The 18,743-nt window shown below is 39.5% G+C and overlaps 1 protein-coding gene across 8 annotated transcripts in view; it reads left to right on the forward strand.

Moving 5' to 3' along the window:
* WDR19 (WD repeat domain 19) overlaps nt 1-18,743 on the forward strand; it is a 107,531-nt gene that overhangs the window by 47,354 nt on the left and 41,434 nt on the right. For all 8 annotated transcript variants that reach the window (XR_009601023.1, XM_060416976.1, XM_060416977.1 and 5 more), the window contains exons 21-29: nt 868-925; nt 4,889-5,029; nt 5,109-5,191; nt 5,672-5,755; nt 6,986-7,132; nt 7,459-7,583; nt 9,469-9,581; nt 11,375-11,443; nt 17,925-18,002. Coding sequence is in view for 7 of the 8 variants with exons in the window: in XM_060416976.1 (XP_060272959.1) it covers nt 868-925; nt 4,889-5,029; nt 5,109-5,191; nt 5,672-5,755; nt 6,986-7,132; nt 7,459-7,583; nt 9,469-9,581; nt 11,375-11,443; nt 17,925-18,002 (898 nt within the window). In the remaining variant the exon portion in view is untranslated. The remainder of the gene's footprint in view (nt 1-867; nt 926-4,888; nt 5,030-5,108; nt 5,192-5,671; nt 5,756-6,985; nt 7,133-7,458; nt 7,584-9,468; nt 9,582-11,374; nt 11,444-17,924; nt 18,003-18,743) is intronic.

Consider the following 18,743-nt stretch of genomic DNA (forward strand, 5'->3'; position numbering starts at 1 on the left):
CAATAAATGCTGGAGAGGGTGTGGAGAAAAGGGAACCCTCTTACACTGTTGGTGGGAATGCAAACTAGTACAGCCACTATGGAGAACAGTATGGACATTCCTTAAAAAATTGCAAATAGAACTGCCTTATGACCCAGCAATCCCACTGCTGGGCATACATACCAAGGAAACTAGAATTGAAAGAGACACATGTACCCCAATGTTCATCGCAGCACTGTTTATAATAGCCAGGACATGGAAACAACCTAGATGTCCATCAGCAGATGAATGGATAGGAAAGCTGCGGTACATATACACAATGGAGTATTACTCAGCCATTAAAAAGAATACATTTGAATCAGTTCTAATGAGATGGATGAAACTGGAGCCGATTATACAGAGTGAAGTAAGCCAGAAAGAAAAACACCAATACAGTATACTAACACATATATATGGAATTTAGAAAGATGGCAGTGATGACCCTGTATGCGAGACAGTAAAAGAGACACAGATGTATAGAGCAGACTTTTAGACTCTGAGGGAGAGGGAGAGGGTGGGATGATTTGGGAGAATGGCATTGAAACATGTATACTAGCATGTAAGAAACGAATTGGGGAGGGAGGTGGGAGGGGGTTCATGTTTGGGAACGTATGTACACCCATGGTGGATTCATGTCAATGTATGGCAAAACCAATACAGTATTGTAAAATAAAGTAAAAAAAAAAAAAGTAGCAAAATAATGGCCTGCATTTCAAAGAATGCATGCATAAACATTGTGTATCACATCTTTCATGTGCTTAAGCAACTCAGTGACAGATTATGTTTCAAATCTTGTATATGTAAACAAGATACTTAAATGTGAATTAAAATTCACTCTTTTTTTTCCAGAGGTGATTATGTAAATGCTTTGGCTCATTATGAGAAAGGAATAACAGGTGATAATAAGGTAACCTTGAATAAAGATAAGATATGCATAGTTATCTTTGAGTTTGTTGTTAGTTTCCTGTAAGAAATAATCTTATTTGCATTGTATTTATTTAGTATGAAGCAGGTGAGCCTTTTTTTTTTCAGTTTATTAACAACTTTGCAAGGACATTGTTAAATCATTTTAAAACACTTTGACCTCTTAAAAACTGACATTGGTAATATTTTTATCTGTCTGAAAAAGCTTTGTTTTCCATTGCACCCTAAATATGAGCTTTTTGTTGAGGTTGGGAGTAAAATTTGTATCCCTTTCCACTTCCAGGCTAGCTATTATTTTCATAAGGCTTTTCGTTTCACTCTTAATATGTTTCAGTAACTGCTTTGAAAGTGAATTCCCAGTCCATAAAGGTTTTTCTGCCATTTTATCAGTCATGCTGTATCTTGTATGATTAACCTGGTAAGCATATACTTTACTCACCATTCCAGTCCATTATCTTGTCCCAGACCATCTCAGAATTTAACTCAAGAAGCTAAATTTTGTAATAAAAATTTATATTTTTGTTAGGTGAGATCAAGATTGAAAATCTTTTTATTTTCTGTTTTATATCTAGCCTTTTATTACAAAAGTGATAACAATGTCATTATAGTCAATTTGAAAAATCACCAAAGTCTGTTAACCTTCCAAAGTGAGAGTTCAACATTCTCTCCTCCAAACCCAATCCTTAATGATGACTACTGGTCATGATCTTATATATTTCCATCCAGAATCTCTTCTAAGCATATAGATATGTATACAATAGGCAATTTTACTAAAAATGAAATCATTCACTTCCATTCTCTCAGCAAAGATCAACTGAGAATCTGTTCTGTAAAAGAAAAACAGCATTTTGCCTTATGGTCTTTCCAAGTCAATACATATGAACAATTTAATTTTTTAAGAGCTTCTAAACTTTGATTAGTTTGGATGTATCATGGTTTTTTTCATCCACTCCCTTGTTGAATTCAAATAACTATCAGTTCAGTTCAGTTCAGTCGCTCAGTCATGTCCGACTCTTTGCGACCCCATGAATCTCAGCACGCCAGTCCTCCCTGTCCATCACCAACTCCCGGAGTTCACTCAGAGTAAACGTCCATCGAGTCAGTGATGCCATCCAGCCATCTCATCCTCTGTAGTCCCCTTCTCCTGCCCCCAGTCCTTCCCAGCATCAGAGTCTTTTCCGGTGAGTCAACTCTTCACATGAGGTGGCCAAAGTACTGGAATTTCAGCTTCAGCATCATTCCCTCCAAAGAAATCCCAGGACTGATCTTCAGAATGGACTAGTTGGCTCTCCTTGCAGTCCAAGAGACTCTTAAGAGTCTTCTCCAACACCACAGTTCAAAAGCATCAATTCTTCGGCGCTCAGCTTTCTTCACATTCCAACTCTCACATCCATACATGACCACTGGAAAAACCATAGCCTTGACTAGACAGACCTTTGTTGGCAAAGTAATGTCTCTGCTTTTCAATATGCTCTCTAGGTTAGTCATAACTTTTCTTCCAAGGAGTAAGCATCTTTTAATTTCATGGCTGCAGTCACCATCTGCAGTGATTGTAGAGCCTAAAGAAATAAAGTCTGACACTGTTTCTACTGTTTCCCCATCTATTTCCCATGAAGTGATGGGACCAGATGCCATGATCTTCGTTTTCTGAATGTTGAGCTTTAAGCCAACTTTTTCACTCTCCTCTTTTACTTTCATCAAGAGGCTGTTTAGTTCCTCTTCACTTCCTGCTATAGGGTGCTGTCATCTGCATATCTGAAGTTATTGATATTTCTCCTGGCAATTTTGATTCCAGCTTGTGCTTCTTCAAGCCCAGCATTTCTCACAATGTACTCTGCATAGAAGTTAAATAAGCAGGGTGACAATATACAGCCTTGACGTACTCCTTTTCCTATTTGGAACCAGTCTGTTGTTCCATGTCCAGTTCTAACTGTTGCTTCCTGACCTGCATATAGGTTTCTCAAGAGGGAGGTCAGGTCCTCTGGTATTCCCATCTCTTTCAGAATTTTCCACAGTTTATTGTGATGCACAAAGGCTTTGGCATAGTCAATAAAGCAGAAATAGATGTTTTTCTGGAACTCTCTTGCTTTTTCCATGATCCAGCGGATGTTGGCAATTTCATCTCTGGTTCCTCTGCCTTTTCTAAAACCAGCTTGAACATCAGGAAGTTCACGGTTCACGTATTACTGAAGCCTGGCTTGGAGAATTTTGAGCATTACTTTACTAGCGTGTGAGATGAGTGCGATTGTGCGGTAGTGTGAGCATTCTTTGGCATTGCCTTTCTTTGGGATTGGAATGAAAACTGACCTTTTCCAGTCCTGTGGCCACTGCTGAGTTTTCCAAATTTGTTGGCATATTGAGTGCAGCACTTTCACAGCATCATCTTTCAGGATTTGAAATAGCTCCACTGGAATTCCATCACCTCCACTAGCTTTGTTTGTAGTGATGTTTTCTAAGGCCCACTTGACTTCACATTCCAGGATGTCTGGCTCTAGATGAGTGATCACACCATCATGATTATCTGGGTCGTAAAGATCTTTTTTATATAGTTCTTCTGTGTATTCTTGCTTCTTAATATCTTCTGCTTCTGTTAGGTCCATACCATTTCTGTCCTTTATCGATAATTATAATTATTTGGGGGTTTGTTTCTATCAAATACACTGTGGTGAATATTCTGCCTAGTATTAATATATGTATCTTAGCTACTTAAGATAGTATTTCTGCAGGTTATATTCTTACAAGTGGGATTTCTACATCATAAAATGTGTGCTTTCAATTCTTTAAACTACGAGATTGCTCTTCAAAAGAACTTGTGGTAATTTCATCCAGCTGTGCATGAAAGTGTTCATTTCCCCCATATTCTCTACACTACCAATCTCTACCAGTTTGATCAGCATTTGTATTTAATTTTATTTTTTGTGTGTTTGATTATTAGTGAAGCCAAGTGTGTTTTATTTATTTATTGGCCAATTGTATGTTTTTTAAATTAATATGAATTGCCTAATTAAATCCTTTGCTCATTTATCTCTTGGAGTTTTGACAATTTCTTTGTTTGACTGCATCTATTTTAGTTCATTCTTAACTGTATTATTAAATACAGTCACCACTAACCACGTGGGGCCATTTAAGTTATTTAAAATTAAATAAAACATAAAACTCAGATCCTCTGTCACAAATAAGTATAGGTTTTATGTTTCATCATGCCTAGTAGAGAAATCTTTAATTTGATAAATGTTTTTTCTCTTAATTTTATTCATAGCATAGCTATGTACCCAGTGTTATTTCCTCTCACATAAAATTTTATACCAAGAAGACTACAAAGATATGCAAGGTATTATGACAAAGGTGCAGTAAAAATTTGGCCTTGAGCAGAAAAGATCTAGACTTCTAAAGAAGAGAATATGACTTTGTAACAGATGATTTTAAAAAAAAAAAGAGATTCAGTATTATTTCAGAATCTTTAGATTTGCCAGCAAAGACTATTGAAAGTAAACCATAACCTTTAGGCTCATTTTAGATTTAAATTGTTTGGCTAAAATATATCATCTTTACAAATGAACTTAACTTAGAAGACAGAAAGAGACTCACAGAGAATGAACTTATGGTTGCCCGGGGAAAGACTGGGGGGACAGGATAGTTAGGGAGTTTGGGACAGACATGTACACACTGCTATACTTAAAATGGATAACCAGTGGGAATCTCCTGTATAGCATGCGGAACTCTGCCCAATGTTATGTGGCAGCCTGGATGGGAGGGGACTTTCGGGGAGAATGGATACACGTATGTGTATGGCTGAGTCTCTTTGCTGTTCACCTGAAGGTACCACAACATTGTTAATCGGCTATATCCCAATACAAAATAAAAAGCTTTTAAGAAATAAACAAAAATAAAATACATCATTTTAAGCTAGGGTGTGATTTGTTAGTTATTTGCCTTCTAATTTCAGGAACACGATGAGGTGTGCCTGGCTGGCGTGGCCCAGATGTCCATAAGAATGGGAGACATCCGCCGAGGGGTCAACCAAGCCCTCAAGCACCCCAGCAGGGTCCTTAAGAGAGACTGTGGAGCCATCCTGGAGAACATGAAGGTAGCGTTTCCTGGGAATACATATTTATGAGGTCTCATACACAATTAAACTAGTATTTGATAATCTCATACTATTTTAGCAATTTTCAGAAGCAGCTCAACTGTATGAAAAAGGTCTCTACTATGACAAAGCAGCATCTGTGTACATCCGCTGTAAGAACTGGTAAGAATCTGCTGTAAAGTGTGTTCTGAGCAGGTGTGGAAATGAGTGTGTGTCAACGGCCTCCCCTCTGGTTTTCTTGCTCATCCTCCCAACTGCGCAGCTATTGCCTCTGTCTGGGCCTTCCCTCCGTCGCCTGTTTTTCTTTATAGATTAGTTCATCTTAATAGTTCTTTTTCCAAAGAACAGCACATTTTCTTGGTTTAATATGGGGAAATAACCTGATCAGATAAATTACTAGAATAAAAAACCTCTATTATCTACAAAGAGTCAATGAATTAGCCTTCATTTTCCCACAGAGGGTGGGCTGGCGGGGTCAGCGGCCTGAGAAAAAGCAATTAAATCTTTTCACTGTAGGGGCCAAGATTTTTTTAAGATCATGATAACTGTTTCTTGAATCCAAAAAATTAACATCTGATTGTAGGAAGCTACTTTTGGAGCAAATGCAGTGCTGACATTATTCTCCTCGACCTGCGTTTCTAGGGCAAAGGTTGGTGAGCTTCTGCCTCATGTTTCTTCTCCAAAGATTCACTTGCAGTATGCCAAAGCTAAAGAAGCAGATGGAAGGTTTGTGCAATGTCTCAATTTTACACAAATCTAAAAGGATGTTTTATAAAGTATTCGTTGATATCTGCAACCTTTAAGAAAGGCAAAAACAGAAAACATCTTTACCCTCACCTGGCTTGAAGTGCCAGGCTATTAAGTTTTCCCCATACTTTATATAGTTCATCCAGTCCTTTATGTATTTATATGTGGACTACAATCTCATTTTTATTTGAAGGTTAAATACTAGAAGTTGAAATTTTGATATAATTATGGCATGAAAATGAAATTAGACAATAGTCATTTTATTAAGGAGGATAACTTACAGAGGCAAAGAAAAGTGAAGAAACATGAATTTCATGGCTGTTCTGTTTAAGCTGAAAAACAGGATTACAGTATAACAACAGATTGTTGGTACTTTAAATAGACAAAGATTTTCTGGAACTTAATATAAGAAACTCAAATGCACTGGGAGGAAATGGGCTAAGACAAGAAGGAGTGCCAGAGGAGGAAATACAGTTATGAAATTATATTTTATACAAACACAAAAAAGTTCCATCTCACTAATGGTAATTAAATTAAAGCAACAGCATATCATTTTAACTTATCTTGGGAAAAGATTTATTTTAAACTAATAACCATATTGTCAAAAAGCACTTGTTATGCATGACTAATAGGACTGTAAATTTCTAAAGTCTTTAGAAGGTTATTTAGCAATATGTATTAAGAGATTTTTAAAGGTTACTTCCTTCTACTTTTAGAAAAGTAACCTTAAGAGATACACACTAAATGTCTTGTTAAAATGGAAAGAGCTAGAGAGCTCATGGAGACTGAACAGAAGTCTTGAGCTCCATCTAGAGGTCAATACACAATGATTTTATAGGTTACTGTTAAATTGTATCTGTAATTGTGAAAAATTCCTGATTTTCTGTTTGCTAAAATAAGCCTGTATTACTGTTATAATCTTTCCAGTTTAACAAAACAGTAAAATATAAAAAATTGTATATATGTGATTCAGATGAGAAAACACAGTTCATTATTGGTATTTTATTGTTAGTTTATCAAACCTCTAAAAACAGCATATTTTAATGAAATGGTTCATGGTATTCTTTCTGATAAAAAAGAACTACAAGAAAAGTGAGCAGCCACCATCAATTAAAAAGAAAAAAAACAATGTCCCAAGCATTTATTGACATTTTTCTCCCAAATATGACAGGGTTGAGAAAGTTTGTTTGAACTAAATATCTCTTATAGATACAAAGAAGCTGTTGTGGCTTATGAGAACGCAAAACAGTGGAACAGTGTGATCCGCATCTACCTGGACCACCTCAACAATCCAGAAAAGGCTGTCAGTATTGTCAGAGAGACCCAGTCCCTGGAAGGAGCCAAGATGGTAGCCAGGTGATGTAATGCGTTATTTTTGGACTTCCAAAAACCAGCCTTTAAAGACAGCCTCCACTTCCCCTTGTCAACAAAAATCATTTCAAATGGAATATTTATTCTTTCTTTTCAAAATTATATCTTCTAGGTGTTTAAATTCAAAGGCTGTTTGTTATGGTCGACATACGAGAGTATGTTTACCGAATATAAACATATGGTATAGAACTACAGTTTACCCAATATGTTTTTACTTTGGAATGGTTTCTCTGGCTTGAAAAAGATTTTATTTTGTGAATGACAGACTTCTTTTAAATGAGTCAAGCTAATTAAAGTACTCTTTGCTTTAGATTTTTTCTACAGCTTGGTGACTACGGATCTGCCATCCAATTTCTTGTTATATCCAAATGTAATAACGAAGCTTTCACACTGGCTCAGCAACACAACAAAATGGAAATCTATGCAGACATTATTGGTAAATACCATTGTTTTCCCCAGTTTCTCTTAAAGATTTTATCTGGTCTAATAATCAGATTGGCTACGTCCGCACGCACATGCACACACACCATTCCATTGTGCACAGACACACATACAACTGTATGTTACATGTTAGGTTTCAAGACCCCTACTGTCACCTTCAAGGTGAGACGGAATTGTAAGACCACTTTGAAAAATTATGGTGTTTCAGGTAACTTCCACGGGAGGCCTGATTTCCCAAATTCTCCTGCCTATTAACCAGTGGTAAAGGAAGGTTCCAAAACAAAAGTAATAGGAAATGCAGAATGACTTTTGAAAAAGTAATTGTGTTCATAAAATTTAAAAATTGAGTTGTAAATTAAGAATATAGGACGTGGTTTTTAAAAATTTTGAAAGTCTGAAAGAAAATTTTATATTCTGAGAATACCAGCTTATAGGTTATCTTCCCCTGTTTGTAATTATTCTTAAAACTTACTGAAATAACTCAGATTTTTCACTTCATGGGCCATATATAACATTATTTGTGGTGTGATTTTTCTCTCTTGTTTTTACTGTGGTAAAATATACAAAACATAAATTTGCCATTTTAATAATTTTTAAGTGCACAGTTTGGTTGTGTGAAGTACGTTTACACTGTTGTACAACCATCGCCACATCTGTCTCCAGAACTTTTTCACCATCCTAAACTCTACCCATTAAACAGTGGCTCCCATTCCCCTCACCGCCCAGCCTGGCAACACTGTTCTGCTGTCAGTCTGTATGAATTTGACTATTCATGGCACCTTATATAAGTGGAATTATAATATTTGTCCTTTTATGTTATTTCATGTTTTAAAATTCGGAAAATGACCATAAGAAATGATGGTAGGATTCATAAGAAAATTTTGTTTCAGTCTTTAAGGGAAATAATAGGTAAAAGCATCTTGTAATATCTTCAGAAGTCATTCAGATAATTGGAAATATAAAGAGTTAAAGAAAAAAAGAAAGTACAGATGAAAGTCACATTATAATTATGAATGTTTAACATGGCCGATGACATTTCTATGCTAACATTACAAGTCATCATTGCACTAAAGCATTTAAGTTTCTCTAATTTCATAAGGATGTGGCTTATCCGATACATACACAGAAATACACAGGTCCTCCAGTCCCCAAACATAACACACACTCTCCTTCATCTTTCTTTACTCTCTTCTTTTATAAACTCTAAATCTAGCTTGGTCTGGAGATACAGGGCTGTTCATACTCTGGTGCCCTATTGGGCCTCCAACTCCTGTGAGTAAATGTAAAATGAATGTAAACAATGAATTGGAACTCCAGCAGCTTTGGGGTCTTCTGTGCTTAATATGTTTAAGCCTCAAACTAAAAGAACAACAGTAAAAAAGGAAAAACAGGAATTATCTTTAATAGCATCCATTATCCACTTGAGTATCCTCTTCCCTGTCTGACAAATACACACAGACTATTGTTTAAACCAGGCATCGGAGAAACCGAGAAAGGAGATGGACCCAGTTGTTTTGAAACCCTAGGGAAATCCTGGATTGTTCCTGTTGTTTTAGCAAATGAGATTGAAACTTTTAAAGAAAGATAAAAGCCCCTAAGGGTAATGTCAAACCATAACCTAGCTTCTCACAAAGCCTCCTAGCTTCCTCTCCTGATTGCTGTTTAGAGAGAAAAGAAGGTGGAACAGTTGATCTGTGAGGTTGTTATGGTGAATGTGTTTTGTGATGAAAAAGACAGTGATAATAATATTTGCTGTTAAGAGATTTTAATTGCCTCTTCTTAGATCACCTGTTTTTAGATCTTGTTTTTGAATTAGCAATGAGAAGTAAACAGATTATGCTCAGATATTTTACTCAATGAATTTCTGATTTCTGTTGTAGGTTCTGAAGATACCACTAATGAGGACTATCAAAGCATAGCCTTATATTTTGAAGGAGAAAAAAGACATTTTCAGGCTGGAAAATTCTTCTTGCTGTGTGGCCAGTATTCACGAGTGAGTATTTGTGAAGAACACACTTTGGACTCCACAGGAATGGTTAGGGGAAATGTGTTACAATATAGTATGCTCCTAGACACCCAGCTTTGAAATCTGAAAGTCAACCTTGACATCTTCCACTCTCTCCCACACCCGGTCACCTCTTTCACAGCTGCCTTCGTAACCTCTCTCACAGCTCTCTCTCTTTTTTGTTCTTACCACCATCCACATAATCCAGACCCGGGTCACCTCACTTTAGCTTGTTTCCTGTTTTCCTTGTTTTTACCTTCTCTCTCTCTAAATCATTCTTCGTTTTGTTCCCCAAGTGGTACTGACTTTGACTGCCAAAGGACCCCTAAAGCAGAGTTACGGTGTTTAAGCAAGGGACGTAAACAAGCGAAGCTGTGGAGTAAGGCTTGCATTCAGTGAGTGAAGGGCCGGGACTGCTGGATGGCACCTCGTATGAAGGAAATGGCTGCTACTCACTCTCAAAAATGTGTTGCCATTCAGGAGTTTGGGCCTACTAGTTTCAGATCATAGGATTTTTCATAAACATAAGTCTGGGTCAGTGTTAAAATATAGGCCCGGATATTTGTATAACATCTCTCTGACCAAAGAAACATGTCTGTGTGTGAACTTGGCCTTCCTTCAGACCACCAATTTGCTGTTCTGGCCCTTTAGTTCTTGAGTCTAAATTCCTTCGCTGGATTTTCCACGACTGATCAACCAGCCTGAACCTCACAGAGTGGCATCTAGCTTTTTCCAGTGAAGAGTCCTACGATCCCATTAGCCTTTCCCATCCTTGCTCTCCACTGGGCTTCTCTCTGCCCTCTTCCCCACCTACCACAGACCTGCTCATCTTCAAGTCCTTTTCCTCTGTGATACCCTCAAGAACATCCTTTCTTCCTCACACCAGCCGTAAAACCAACTGGCAATACTATTCATTTGTCAGTTTAGTACTGACTTGCATACACTGCTGTATTTAAAAAATTTAAATAGATAACCAGCAAGGACATACTGTGTATAAATAAATCGGAAAGAAAATACTGCCCATTTGTCTCTGAAGCCTTTATAGCCATAAATGTCTTCATAGTTGTGGTGGTATGGTGTTTAGGAATTAGATAACCGTGGTTTAAAATAATTGGTTTTGGAGATTTCCCTGGTGATCCAGTGGTTAAGACTTCACCTTCCATTGCAGAGGGTGTGGGTTGGATCCCTGATCAGGAAGCTAAGATCCATGCCTTGTGGCCAAAAACCAAAACATTGGGAAAAAAGAGAGAAACAGAAACAGCATTGTAACAAATTCAGCTAAGACTTTAGAAGTGGTCCACATCAAAAAAAAAAAAAAACAAAAACTTAAAAAAAAGATTGACTCTCTGTATTATCATCACATCACATAGATCCCCCCAGTGAGACTGTACATGATACAAACAGACAAGCTGCAGAATCCCCTTAACTGGTATTTTCCTTAGCATCTAGCACAGCCTCATATTCAGAGCAGCAGATTGTCAGTAAATGATTTGCTGAACGAATCAAGGAAAATAATTGCATCTTCCTAGCTGAAGAGGGCACATTTTTCATTCTTATTTCATTCAAAATCAAAACTAGATTCTTCAGACTGGATCTTTCTACTTTTTAAACTACACTCAGCCTTTTAAGTATGTGTTACATGACCCAACATGGTGCAAGCTCCTGGCTGAGATGAAGATACTTTCGCAAACTGCGATTACTGTGTGTGTGTGAAAGCTTTGTGTTTCCTATTGTGAAAGCAGTCTGAAATTTTTTTAATTATTATACAATTCTCCTTTCAGGCACTTAAACACTTCCTGAAATGTCCAAGCTCAGAAGATAATGCAGCAATAGAAATGGCCATTGAAACTGTAAGTAAACTCTGTAATGAAATTTTCAAGAATGGTAACTTTTTAAAGAACACTAGATTTCAAGTCAAAATGCAAATATTAGTTCCATTTGTTACTTTTTAGTTTGAGCAGTTCAAGGAGGTTAATTAAATTCTCTCCATCTCCATCTCTTCATGCACAAAATAAATAACTTACCCTGACTATTTATTAAAGTTAATTTGTTAAATATGGGGAAAAAAATAAAAACTTTTTGAAATTTCCAAACATTTACAAAAATAGGCCTAACAGTATAACAAATTCCCAGGTACCCATCATCTCATTTCAACAGCTAACACATGGCCCATCATATTTTATTCCTACCCCCACCCTCTTTCCCTGTATTATTTTAAAGCAAATCACAAATATCACAAAAATCACAAATACCATTTCATTTGTGAATAGAAAAATTATCTCTGAAAGATAAAAACATTTGGATTTTCTTTTAGATGTAATTTGCATCCAGTAAAATGCCAAAATCTTAAATATACAATTCAGTTAGTTTTTTCAGATATATACACCTGTGTAACCCCCACCTGGCTCAAGCTCCCCAGAAGGCCCACTCGTGCTGCCTCCCAATCCATGCTCCCCAACAAGAGAGAAAAGAAACGTTAGTCAATCAGTTGTGTCCGACTCTTTGCAACCCCATGGAGCCCGCCAGGCTCCTCTGTCCACGGGATTCTCCAGGCAAGAACACTGGAGTGGGTTGCCATTCCCTTCTCCATGGGATCTTCCAGACCCAGGGATCGAACCCGAGTCTCCCACATTGCAGGCAGATTCTTTACCATCTGAGCCACCAGGGACGTCCTTGCCTCCCAACAAGGGTAACCACAATTCAGACTTCCGTTGTTATAGTTTTACATGTTTATGAATTTCATGTAAATAAAATCATACACACAATCTTTTTTTTTTTTTTGGCTGCTCTGTGTCTTCAGACTACGTGGGCCTTTTGCTAGTTGTCGTGAGTGGGAGCTGCTCAGTAGTTGTGGCGCGCGGGCTTCCAATTGCAGTGGCTTCCTTTGTTGCACAGCACGGTCTCTAGGGCAGGCAGGCTTCAGCGGTTGCGGTTCCTGGGCTCTAGAAGAGCACGGGCTCAATAGTTGTGGCGCACGGGCTTAGTTGCTCCACTGCAGATGGGATCTTTCCAGACTGGAGATCAAACCCGTGTCTCCTGCACTTGCAGGCAGATTCTGTACTACAGAGCCCATATGTTTCCTTTCGTATCCAGTTTCTTTCAGTCAATAGTAAGTCTGCAAAGGCAGCTGTGTTATCACGTGTCAGTAGTTCATTGCTGTGTAGTGTTCCACCATGTGCCTATCACAGTTTCTTTACCCACTGTTCTATTAATGGACATTTAGGTTGTCTCAGTTTGGGCATATTATGAATTAAGTTGCCATAATGCTGTTCATATCCTTGTGTGGATATAAGCACTCAGTTTTATTGGCTATGTATCCAGGAGTAGAATTATTAGCTTACAGAATACATATATATATCTTCAGCAATAGTTGTGTAGTTCAGTCGCCCTGTTGTGGCTGACTCTTTGTGACCCCGCGGACTGTAGCACACGAGGCTTCCCTGTCCTTTACTATCTCCTGGAGTTTGCTCAAACTTATGTCCATTGAGTCAGTGATGCCATCCAACCATCTCATCCTCTGTTTCCCCCTTCTCCTGCCCTCAGTCCTTTCCAGAATCAGGGTCTTCTCTAGTAAGACAGCTCTTCACATCAGGTGGCCAGAGTATTGGAGCTTCAGCATCAGTCCTTCCAATGAATACTCAGGGCTGGTTTTCTTTAGGATGGACTGGTTGGATCTCCTTGCTATCCAAGGGACTTAACAAGAGTCTTTTCTAATACCACAGTTCAAATTCTTTGGCACTCATCCTTCTTTATAGTCCCACTCTCACAGCTGTACATGACTAATGGAAAAACCAGAGCTTTGACTATACAGACCTTTGTCGCCAAAGTGATAGCTCTGCTTTTTAATACACCGTCTAGGTTTGTCATAGCCTTTCTTCCAAGGAGCAAGTGTCTTTTAATTTCATGGCGGCAGTCAGCAATAGTAGGTACTGCCAAACACTTTTTTCACACTAGGTGTATCAGTTTCACTCTACCAACGATGTAAAAGAATGTAGTTGCTCCTCATCTTCACCAGCACTGATCTGTTTCATTGCTACTATGCTGATAGATAGGTAGAGGTATCTCATGATGGTCTTAATTTCACTTTTCTAAAGAAGAACCATATCGAGCATTTTTTTCAAGGTTGTTGACTATTTGAATGTCCTATCTTAAAAAGTTCTATTCCAATCTTTTTTTCTAATTGTTAATGGTATCATCTCATTCTTACTGGTTTGTACAGTTGTATTATATATTCTGGATACTAGTCTTTTCATCAGATAGAAGCATTGTTGTAACGCGTATTGATATATTATCCTTCTTAAGGGCAGAATAATGTCTCACTGAATGCTGTATCCTTGTCTTTATTCACCAGTGGTTACACGTTGGGTTGCTTCCTCTTGGGGTCTATTATGAACAATGCTGCTGTGACCATTTGTGTACAAGGTTTTATGTGGACACATGTTTTCATTTCTCTTGGGAATATACCTAATAGTAGAATTGCTAGGCCATACGTTAAGTCTACATTTAACATTTTGAGGAACTGCCAACTGTTTCCCAAAGCAGCTACGCCATTTTACATCCCAGCACCAATGTATTAAAGTTCCAATTTCTCCAACAATAATCTCTTGATATTTTCAAACATGTAGCTAGAGTTCAAATTTCCCCAATGTTGCATGAGTGCCTTTCAGTTGGTTATTTCACATCATATCCAAACAAGGTCCTTGCATTGCAGTTAGTTTACATGGGCCTTAAATCTCTTCTATCAAAAGATTGTTCTTCCCCCGTCTCCCTTTCTCCCTCCTTCTGGCTCCTTTTCTCTTTTCTTCCTCCTCTTCTTCCTTCCCCCTTCTTTCTTCTCCCTTCTGCTTTTTTCCCCCCTCCCCTCTCTCTTTACCCCCTTGTCACTTGTTTGTTAAGAAAATGGGTTATTTGTGCTGAGGAATTCCTGACATTTAGATTTAGCTGATTGCATCCTTGTGGTGTAATTTGTTTCTCTACCTCCTGCACCTCCAACTAACTAGGTATTTAATCTAGGTATTTCATTAGATATAGATTTAATTTTTTTTTTTTTTGAAACTGCTTCATAGATGATGCCATGGACTTGTTTTAGAAAACAAATTTATTTATGTATTTGGGTGCACCAGGTTTTAGTTGCAGCACACAGGATCTTTTTTAGTTGTGGCACACAAACTCTTTGTTGTGGCGTGTGGGATCTAGTTCTCTGACCAGGAATCCAGCCTGGGCCCCCTGTATTGAGAGCCTGGAGTTAAGACTCCAGGGAAGTCCCAATGCCATGTACTTGTTATATCATCACATTAGCAGGCCCAAGTCGTAGTTCAGGCTGCCGTAACAAAATACCACAGACCAAGTGGCTTAAACAACAGACATTTCTCTCTCACTCAGTCCTGGAGGCTGAGAACCCTAAGATCAAGGGACCTGCTTATTTGATTCCTGCTGAGGGCTCTCTTCCTGACTTGCAGACTCCTAAAAGAATCTTAGATATCCCTGGAAATGATCCAACCTAATCTCCATTTACTGACAAGGAAACCAAGGTCCCAGAAGATGATAAAACCAACCTAAAGACAGAGGAATTGAGCTAAGACCAAAACCCAAGTCTTCTTCCCAACCAGACTGCCTGATCACAGTCCTAGGTTGGTGCTCTGTGCTACAGCCCAACTGGCCACTTTCCCCTGAGTAGTTGAGGGCTCCCATCCCTTTGTTCCTCTGCTCTTGCTGTTACCCACACCTGGGACACCCTCCTCCCTGCAACCTTGCCTCCTACCCAACAGGCAGGACCCACTTCACATGCCTCCTGAACTGTTCTCTGGATGTAAATTAAGCCTCCTTGGAATCCTGTGAATACTTTGAACGTCACTGCTACAGTTAACCCTCTTCAAATTAATAGTCCCTCTAAGCGAAAGGCCCATCTCTTTGTGGTGTTTAGCACATTGTGGACACTCAATTAATATTCACTGGAATGAACACATATTGGCCCCAGTTCTGAAAGTACTGTGTAGGTGATGTTAGTTTCCTCCCCATCCCTCTTCTCCTTTCCACCTTGAGAACCCTCCCCTGAAAAAAGAATCACCTTTACTCATGACATGCATTTTCTCACAACCTGTGTGTTTGTATCTGCTGATTCTCAACCAGAAGGCACAGCCCTTAATCCTTTGAGAACATCTTTAAAATGTTCATAGTTCACCCACCCGCACCCTCGACCCCTCAGGGTTCTGAAATACCTTCTTGGTGTTTGTGTTGGTGGAGGGGGGCTGTCACAGACCCCAGGTTAGGAGTCATTACCAGCGTGGACCCACAGTACAGATGGGAAAGATGGGACTGCACGGCGTCCGTTAGCTTTGTTGGGGGCATGCTTCCCTCTTTGCAGTCAGGTTTTGCCTTCACCAATCATAGCCTCCTCGGAAGGGTTGCCACTGATCTCTTTCTTGCTAAATACAGACGTCTCTTCTCAGCCTGCACCCTACTCCATGCTATGGTAGCATTTTATACTCTTACACTGTATCTTTCTTGAACTTTTCTACTCCCTTGGCACACTGCTTCGCTTGGCTCTCCAGTTACCCCTCAGATGGACCTTCTCAGCCTTCTTCTCTGGCTCCCCCGCCCTTCAGTGGGAGCATCCGCAGCACCATGGCGCCATGCTTCTTTTAATTTTGATTCTGAGCGGCTGCATCTCTTCTCTCCTCACTTATAGTAGTGTTTCGGATGTGCTCAACTCTCTGAAATTCAAGCTTAACTAGGCATCACATTTTTTTGCTGCTGTTTGCTCTCTCTGGCAACACTATCTGGCACTTGCTTACTTGTGTATGAACATATTTAATCCTTACAACAATTCTGTGAGTTAGGTATTATATGTATCTCCTTTGAGGTCCTGAGAGTGACCTGCTTTGGATCTCACAGGTGACCTTTTGACCTCAGGCAGACTGACTCCAAAGCCCTATGCTTTAACCATTTCTTTGTACAGGTTTATTCACCCAAAGCCATGCCCGAAAGCCTTGAAGTTGATGAGCTCTACCTTTCCATCCTTCCTTACAGCCGTGGGCAGAGCAGAGACAGCACATTGGTCAAAGCTTAGCTTTCTTGCAGTGAGGACCACAGGCAGTGGAGTGTGTGGAAATTCGGCAGCCCTAGAGCCTGTGCCCCCATCCCCCACCACAGGTTCATGAAGGTTCACCAAGACCCCTTCTGTGCTCACAGTTTCCCTCTGCTGCACAGAGAGCTTCTGAACGTCTTGCACTTTCCCGGAGCTGTGGTGAGCTAGGCCTCTTGTTGCTCTGTCCCTAATGAGTTTCCTTCCTTTTCCAGTCGCTTTTCTCACCACATCACTGCTGTGACAGGAGGGCAGGACTCCTTCCTGCTCATTGGTTGAGCTCCAGTCGGGCTCTTGACTCACCTCTTTTTTTTTATAGACGCAAGACTCTTACGCCTCCAGATCTTGTCAATAATTATTCCTACTAACTAAAACTAATATATTTCCATTCTCCAATTTGGTAAATGATTTTCTTGATCATCACTGCCCAACCTAGCAGTGATTTAACTCTGAGCTTTATGGAGCAGACTCTGAAATCTGGATCTCCAGGCCAGGTCCTCTCCAGAACTCCAACCCACACTTCAAGCTGCCCGCCCACTTCTGGGATCCCTTGGCCATACTTTCATTTCTACTGTAGATTACGAGTAACCACGAGTGAGCATGTGTCTTCAGGGAGCTGCTGGAGGTGAGCGTTTAGGGGTGCGTTGTTGTGAATGGCCCAGTTCCTGTGCTCAAGATGGCATCCTTTCCATGTCATAATCACTCATCCTAAGAAAGTGTTTATTGAAACATCCAAGGAGTACATTCTGTGTGTAAAAATAATACTACAGTATTTTGATACAGCAACTTATAAAAGCTAGAGCTTCTAAGGATGGATTTTTATTCATGGAGACTTTACAAATGAATGACAGGCTTCCCAGGTGGTGCTAGTGGTAAAGAACCTGCCTGTTAATGTAGGTAGACATGAGACGCGGGTTCAATCCCTGGGTTGGGAAGATCCCTGGAAGGAGGGCACGGCAGCCCACTCTAGTATTCTTGCCTGGAGAATCCCATGGACAGAGAAGCCTGGCAGGCTGCAGTCCGTGGGGTTGCAAAGAATTGGACACGACCGAAGCGACTTAGCATGCACCCACCAATGAATGACAACAGAGACCCTGAGCTTACATCATGGTTCAGGCACTTGACTATAGGTGTTTTTTACACTTTTTAAATTCTGCCTCCTCAGCAGATGACTTTTTGTCCTTCCTCTCCATTCCCTTCCTAGGTTTAAGATGCTGAACTTACTGTTTCTTTCTTTTCCTAAACAGGTTGGTCAGGCCAAAGATGAACTGCTGACCAGTCAACTGATAGACCATCTTATGGGAGAGAGTGATGGCATGCCCAAGGTACTCAAGTGTTTTCTCCACTGGGATTCTTAAGTATCCTAGTTGTGCTTTTACTTTTATCCGCCCTGTTTTGGAGCCTGGAAGACTACAGCCACGGGGTCGTAAAAGAGTCAGACACAGCTGAAGCTACTGAGCACACGTGCATCCACTGTTTTTATCTAATATCGCTTTTGCGTCATAGATGTACGAACTTTTCTCTCTGTATGCAGCCTTAGATCATCTGGACAGATCCTGCGTTGTAGATATTGTGTGCATTCACTCTTGGAAATTGGCATCACTCCCTGTGATGCCACACCCTCCTGGGTAACAGTTCTCACCACCCACCATTTTTCTCACACATGGTAGAGTTTTATTTATTCTTAGAACTTTGAAAAACGACTATTAAAATCATGAGTTAATAAAAATCTTATTTACTATAAAAGTAACTCACCAAAAATAAAGTGGATATCATTAAGAACATGTTTTCAAAATAGGTGACTTTCTTGGATTTTGTGCAGAAGTTGGTCTTCTCTCAGTCCTGATAAGGACAGACTCCTTTGAGAATGCTGCCCCAGAGCCTTTTTTTTCCCTTTTGCTGTGGTGTTTAAGGGAATCAGTCTGCTTGTGAGGAACTTGAGTACAGTTGACCCCTGAACAATATGGGTATGGACTGTGTATCCACTTGCATAGATTATTTTCAACAGTTAATACTGTGGTACTACATGATCCCAAGTCAGTTAAGTCCCGGATACGGAGGAACTA

The sequence above is a fragment of the Ovis aries genome, chromosome 6 (assembly GCF_016772045.2).
Source record: "Ovis aries strain OAR_USU_Benz2616 breed Rambouillet chromosome 6, ARS-UI_Ramb_v3.0, whole genome shotgun sequence".
Taxonomy (NCBI): domain Eukaryota; kingdom Metazoa; phylum Chordata; class Mammalia; order Artiodactyla; family Bovidae; genus Ovis; species Ovis aries.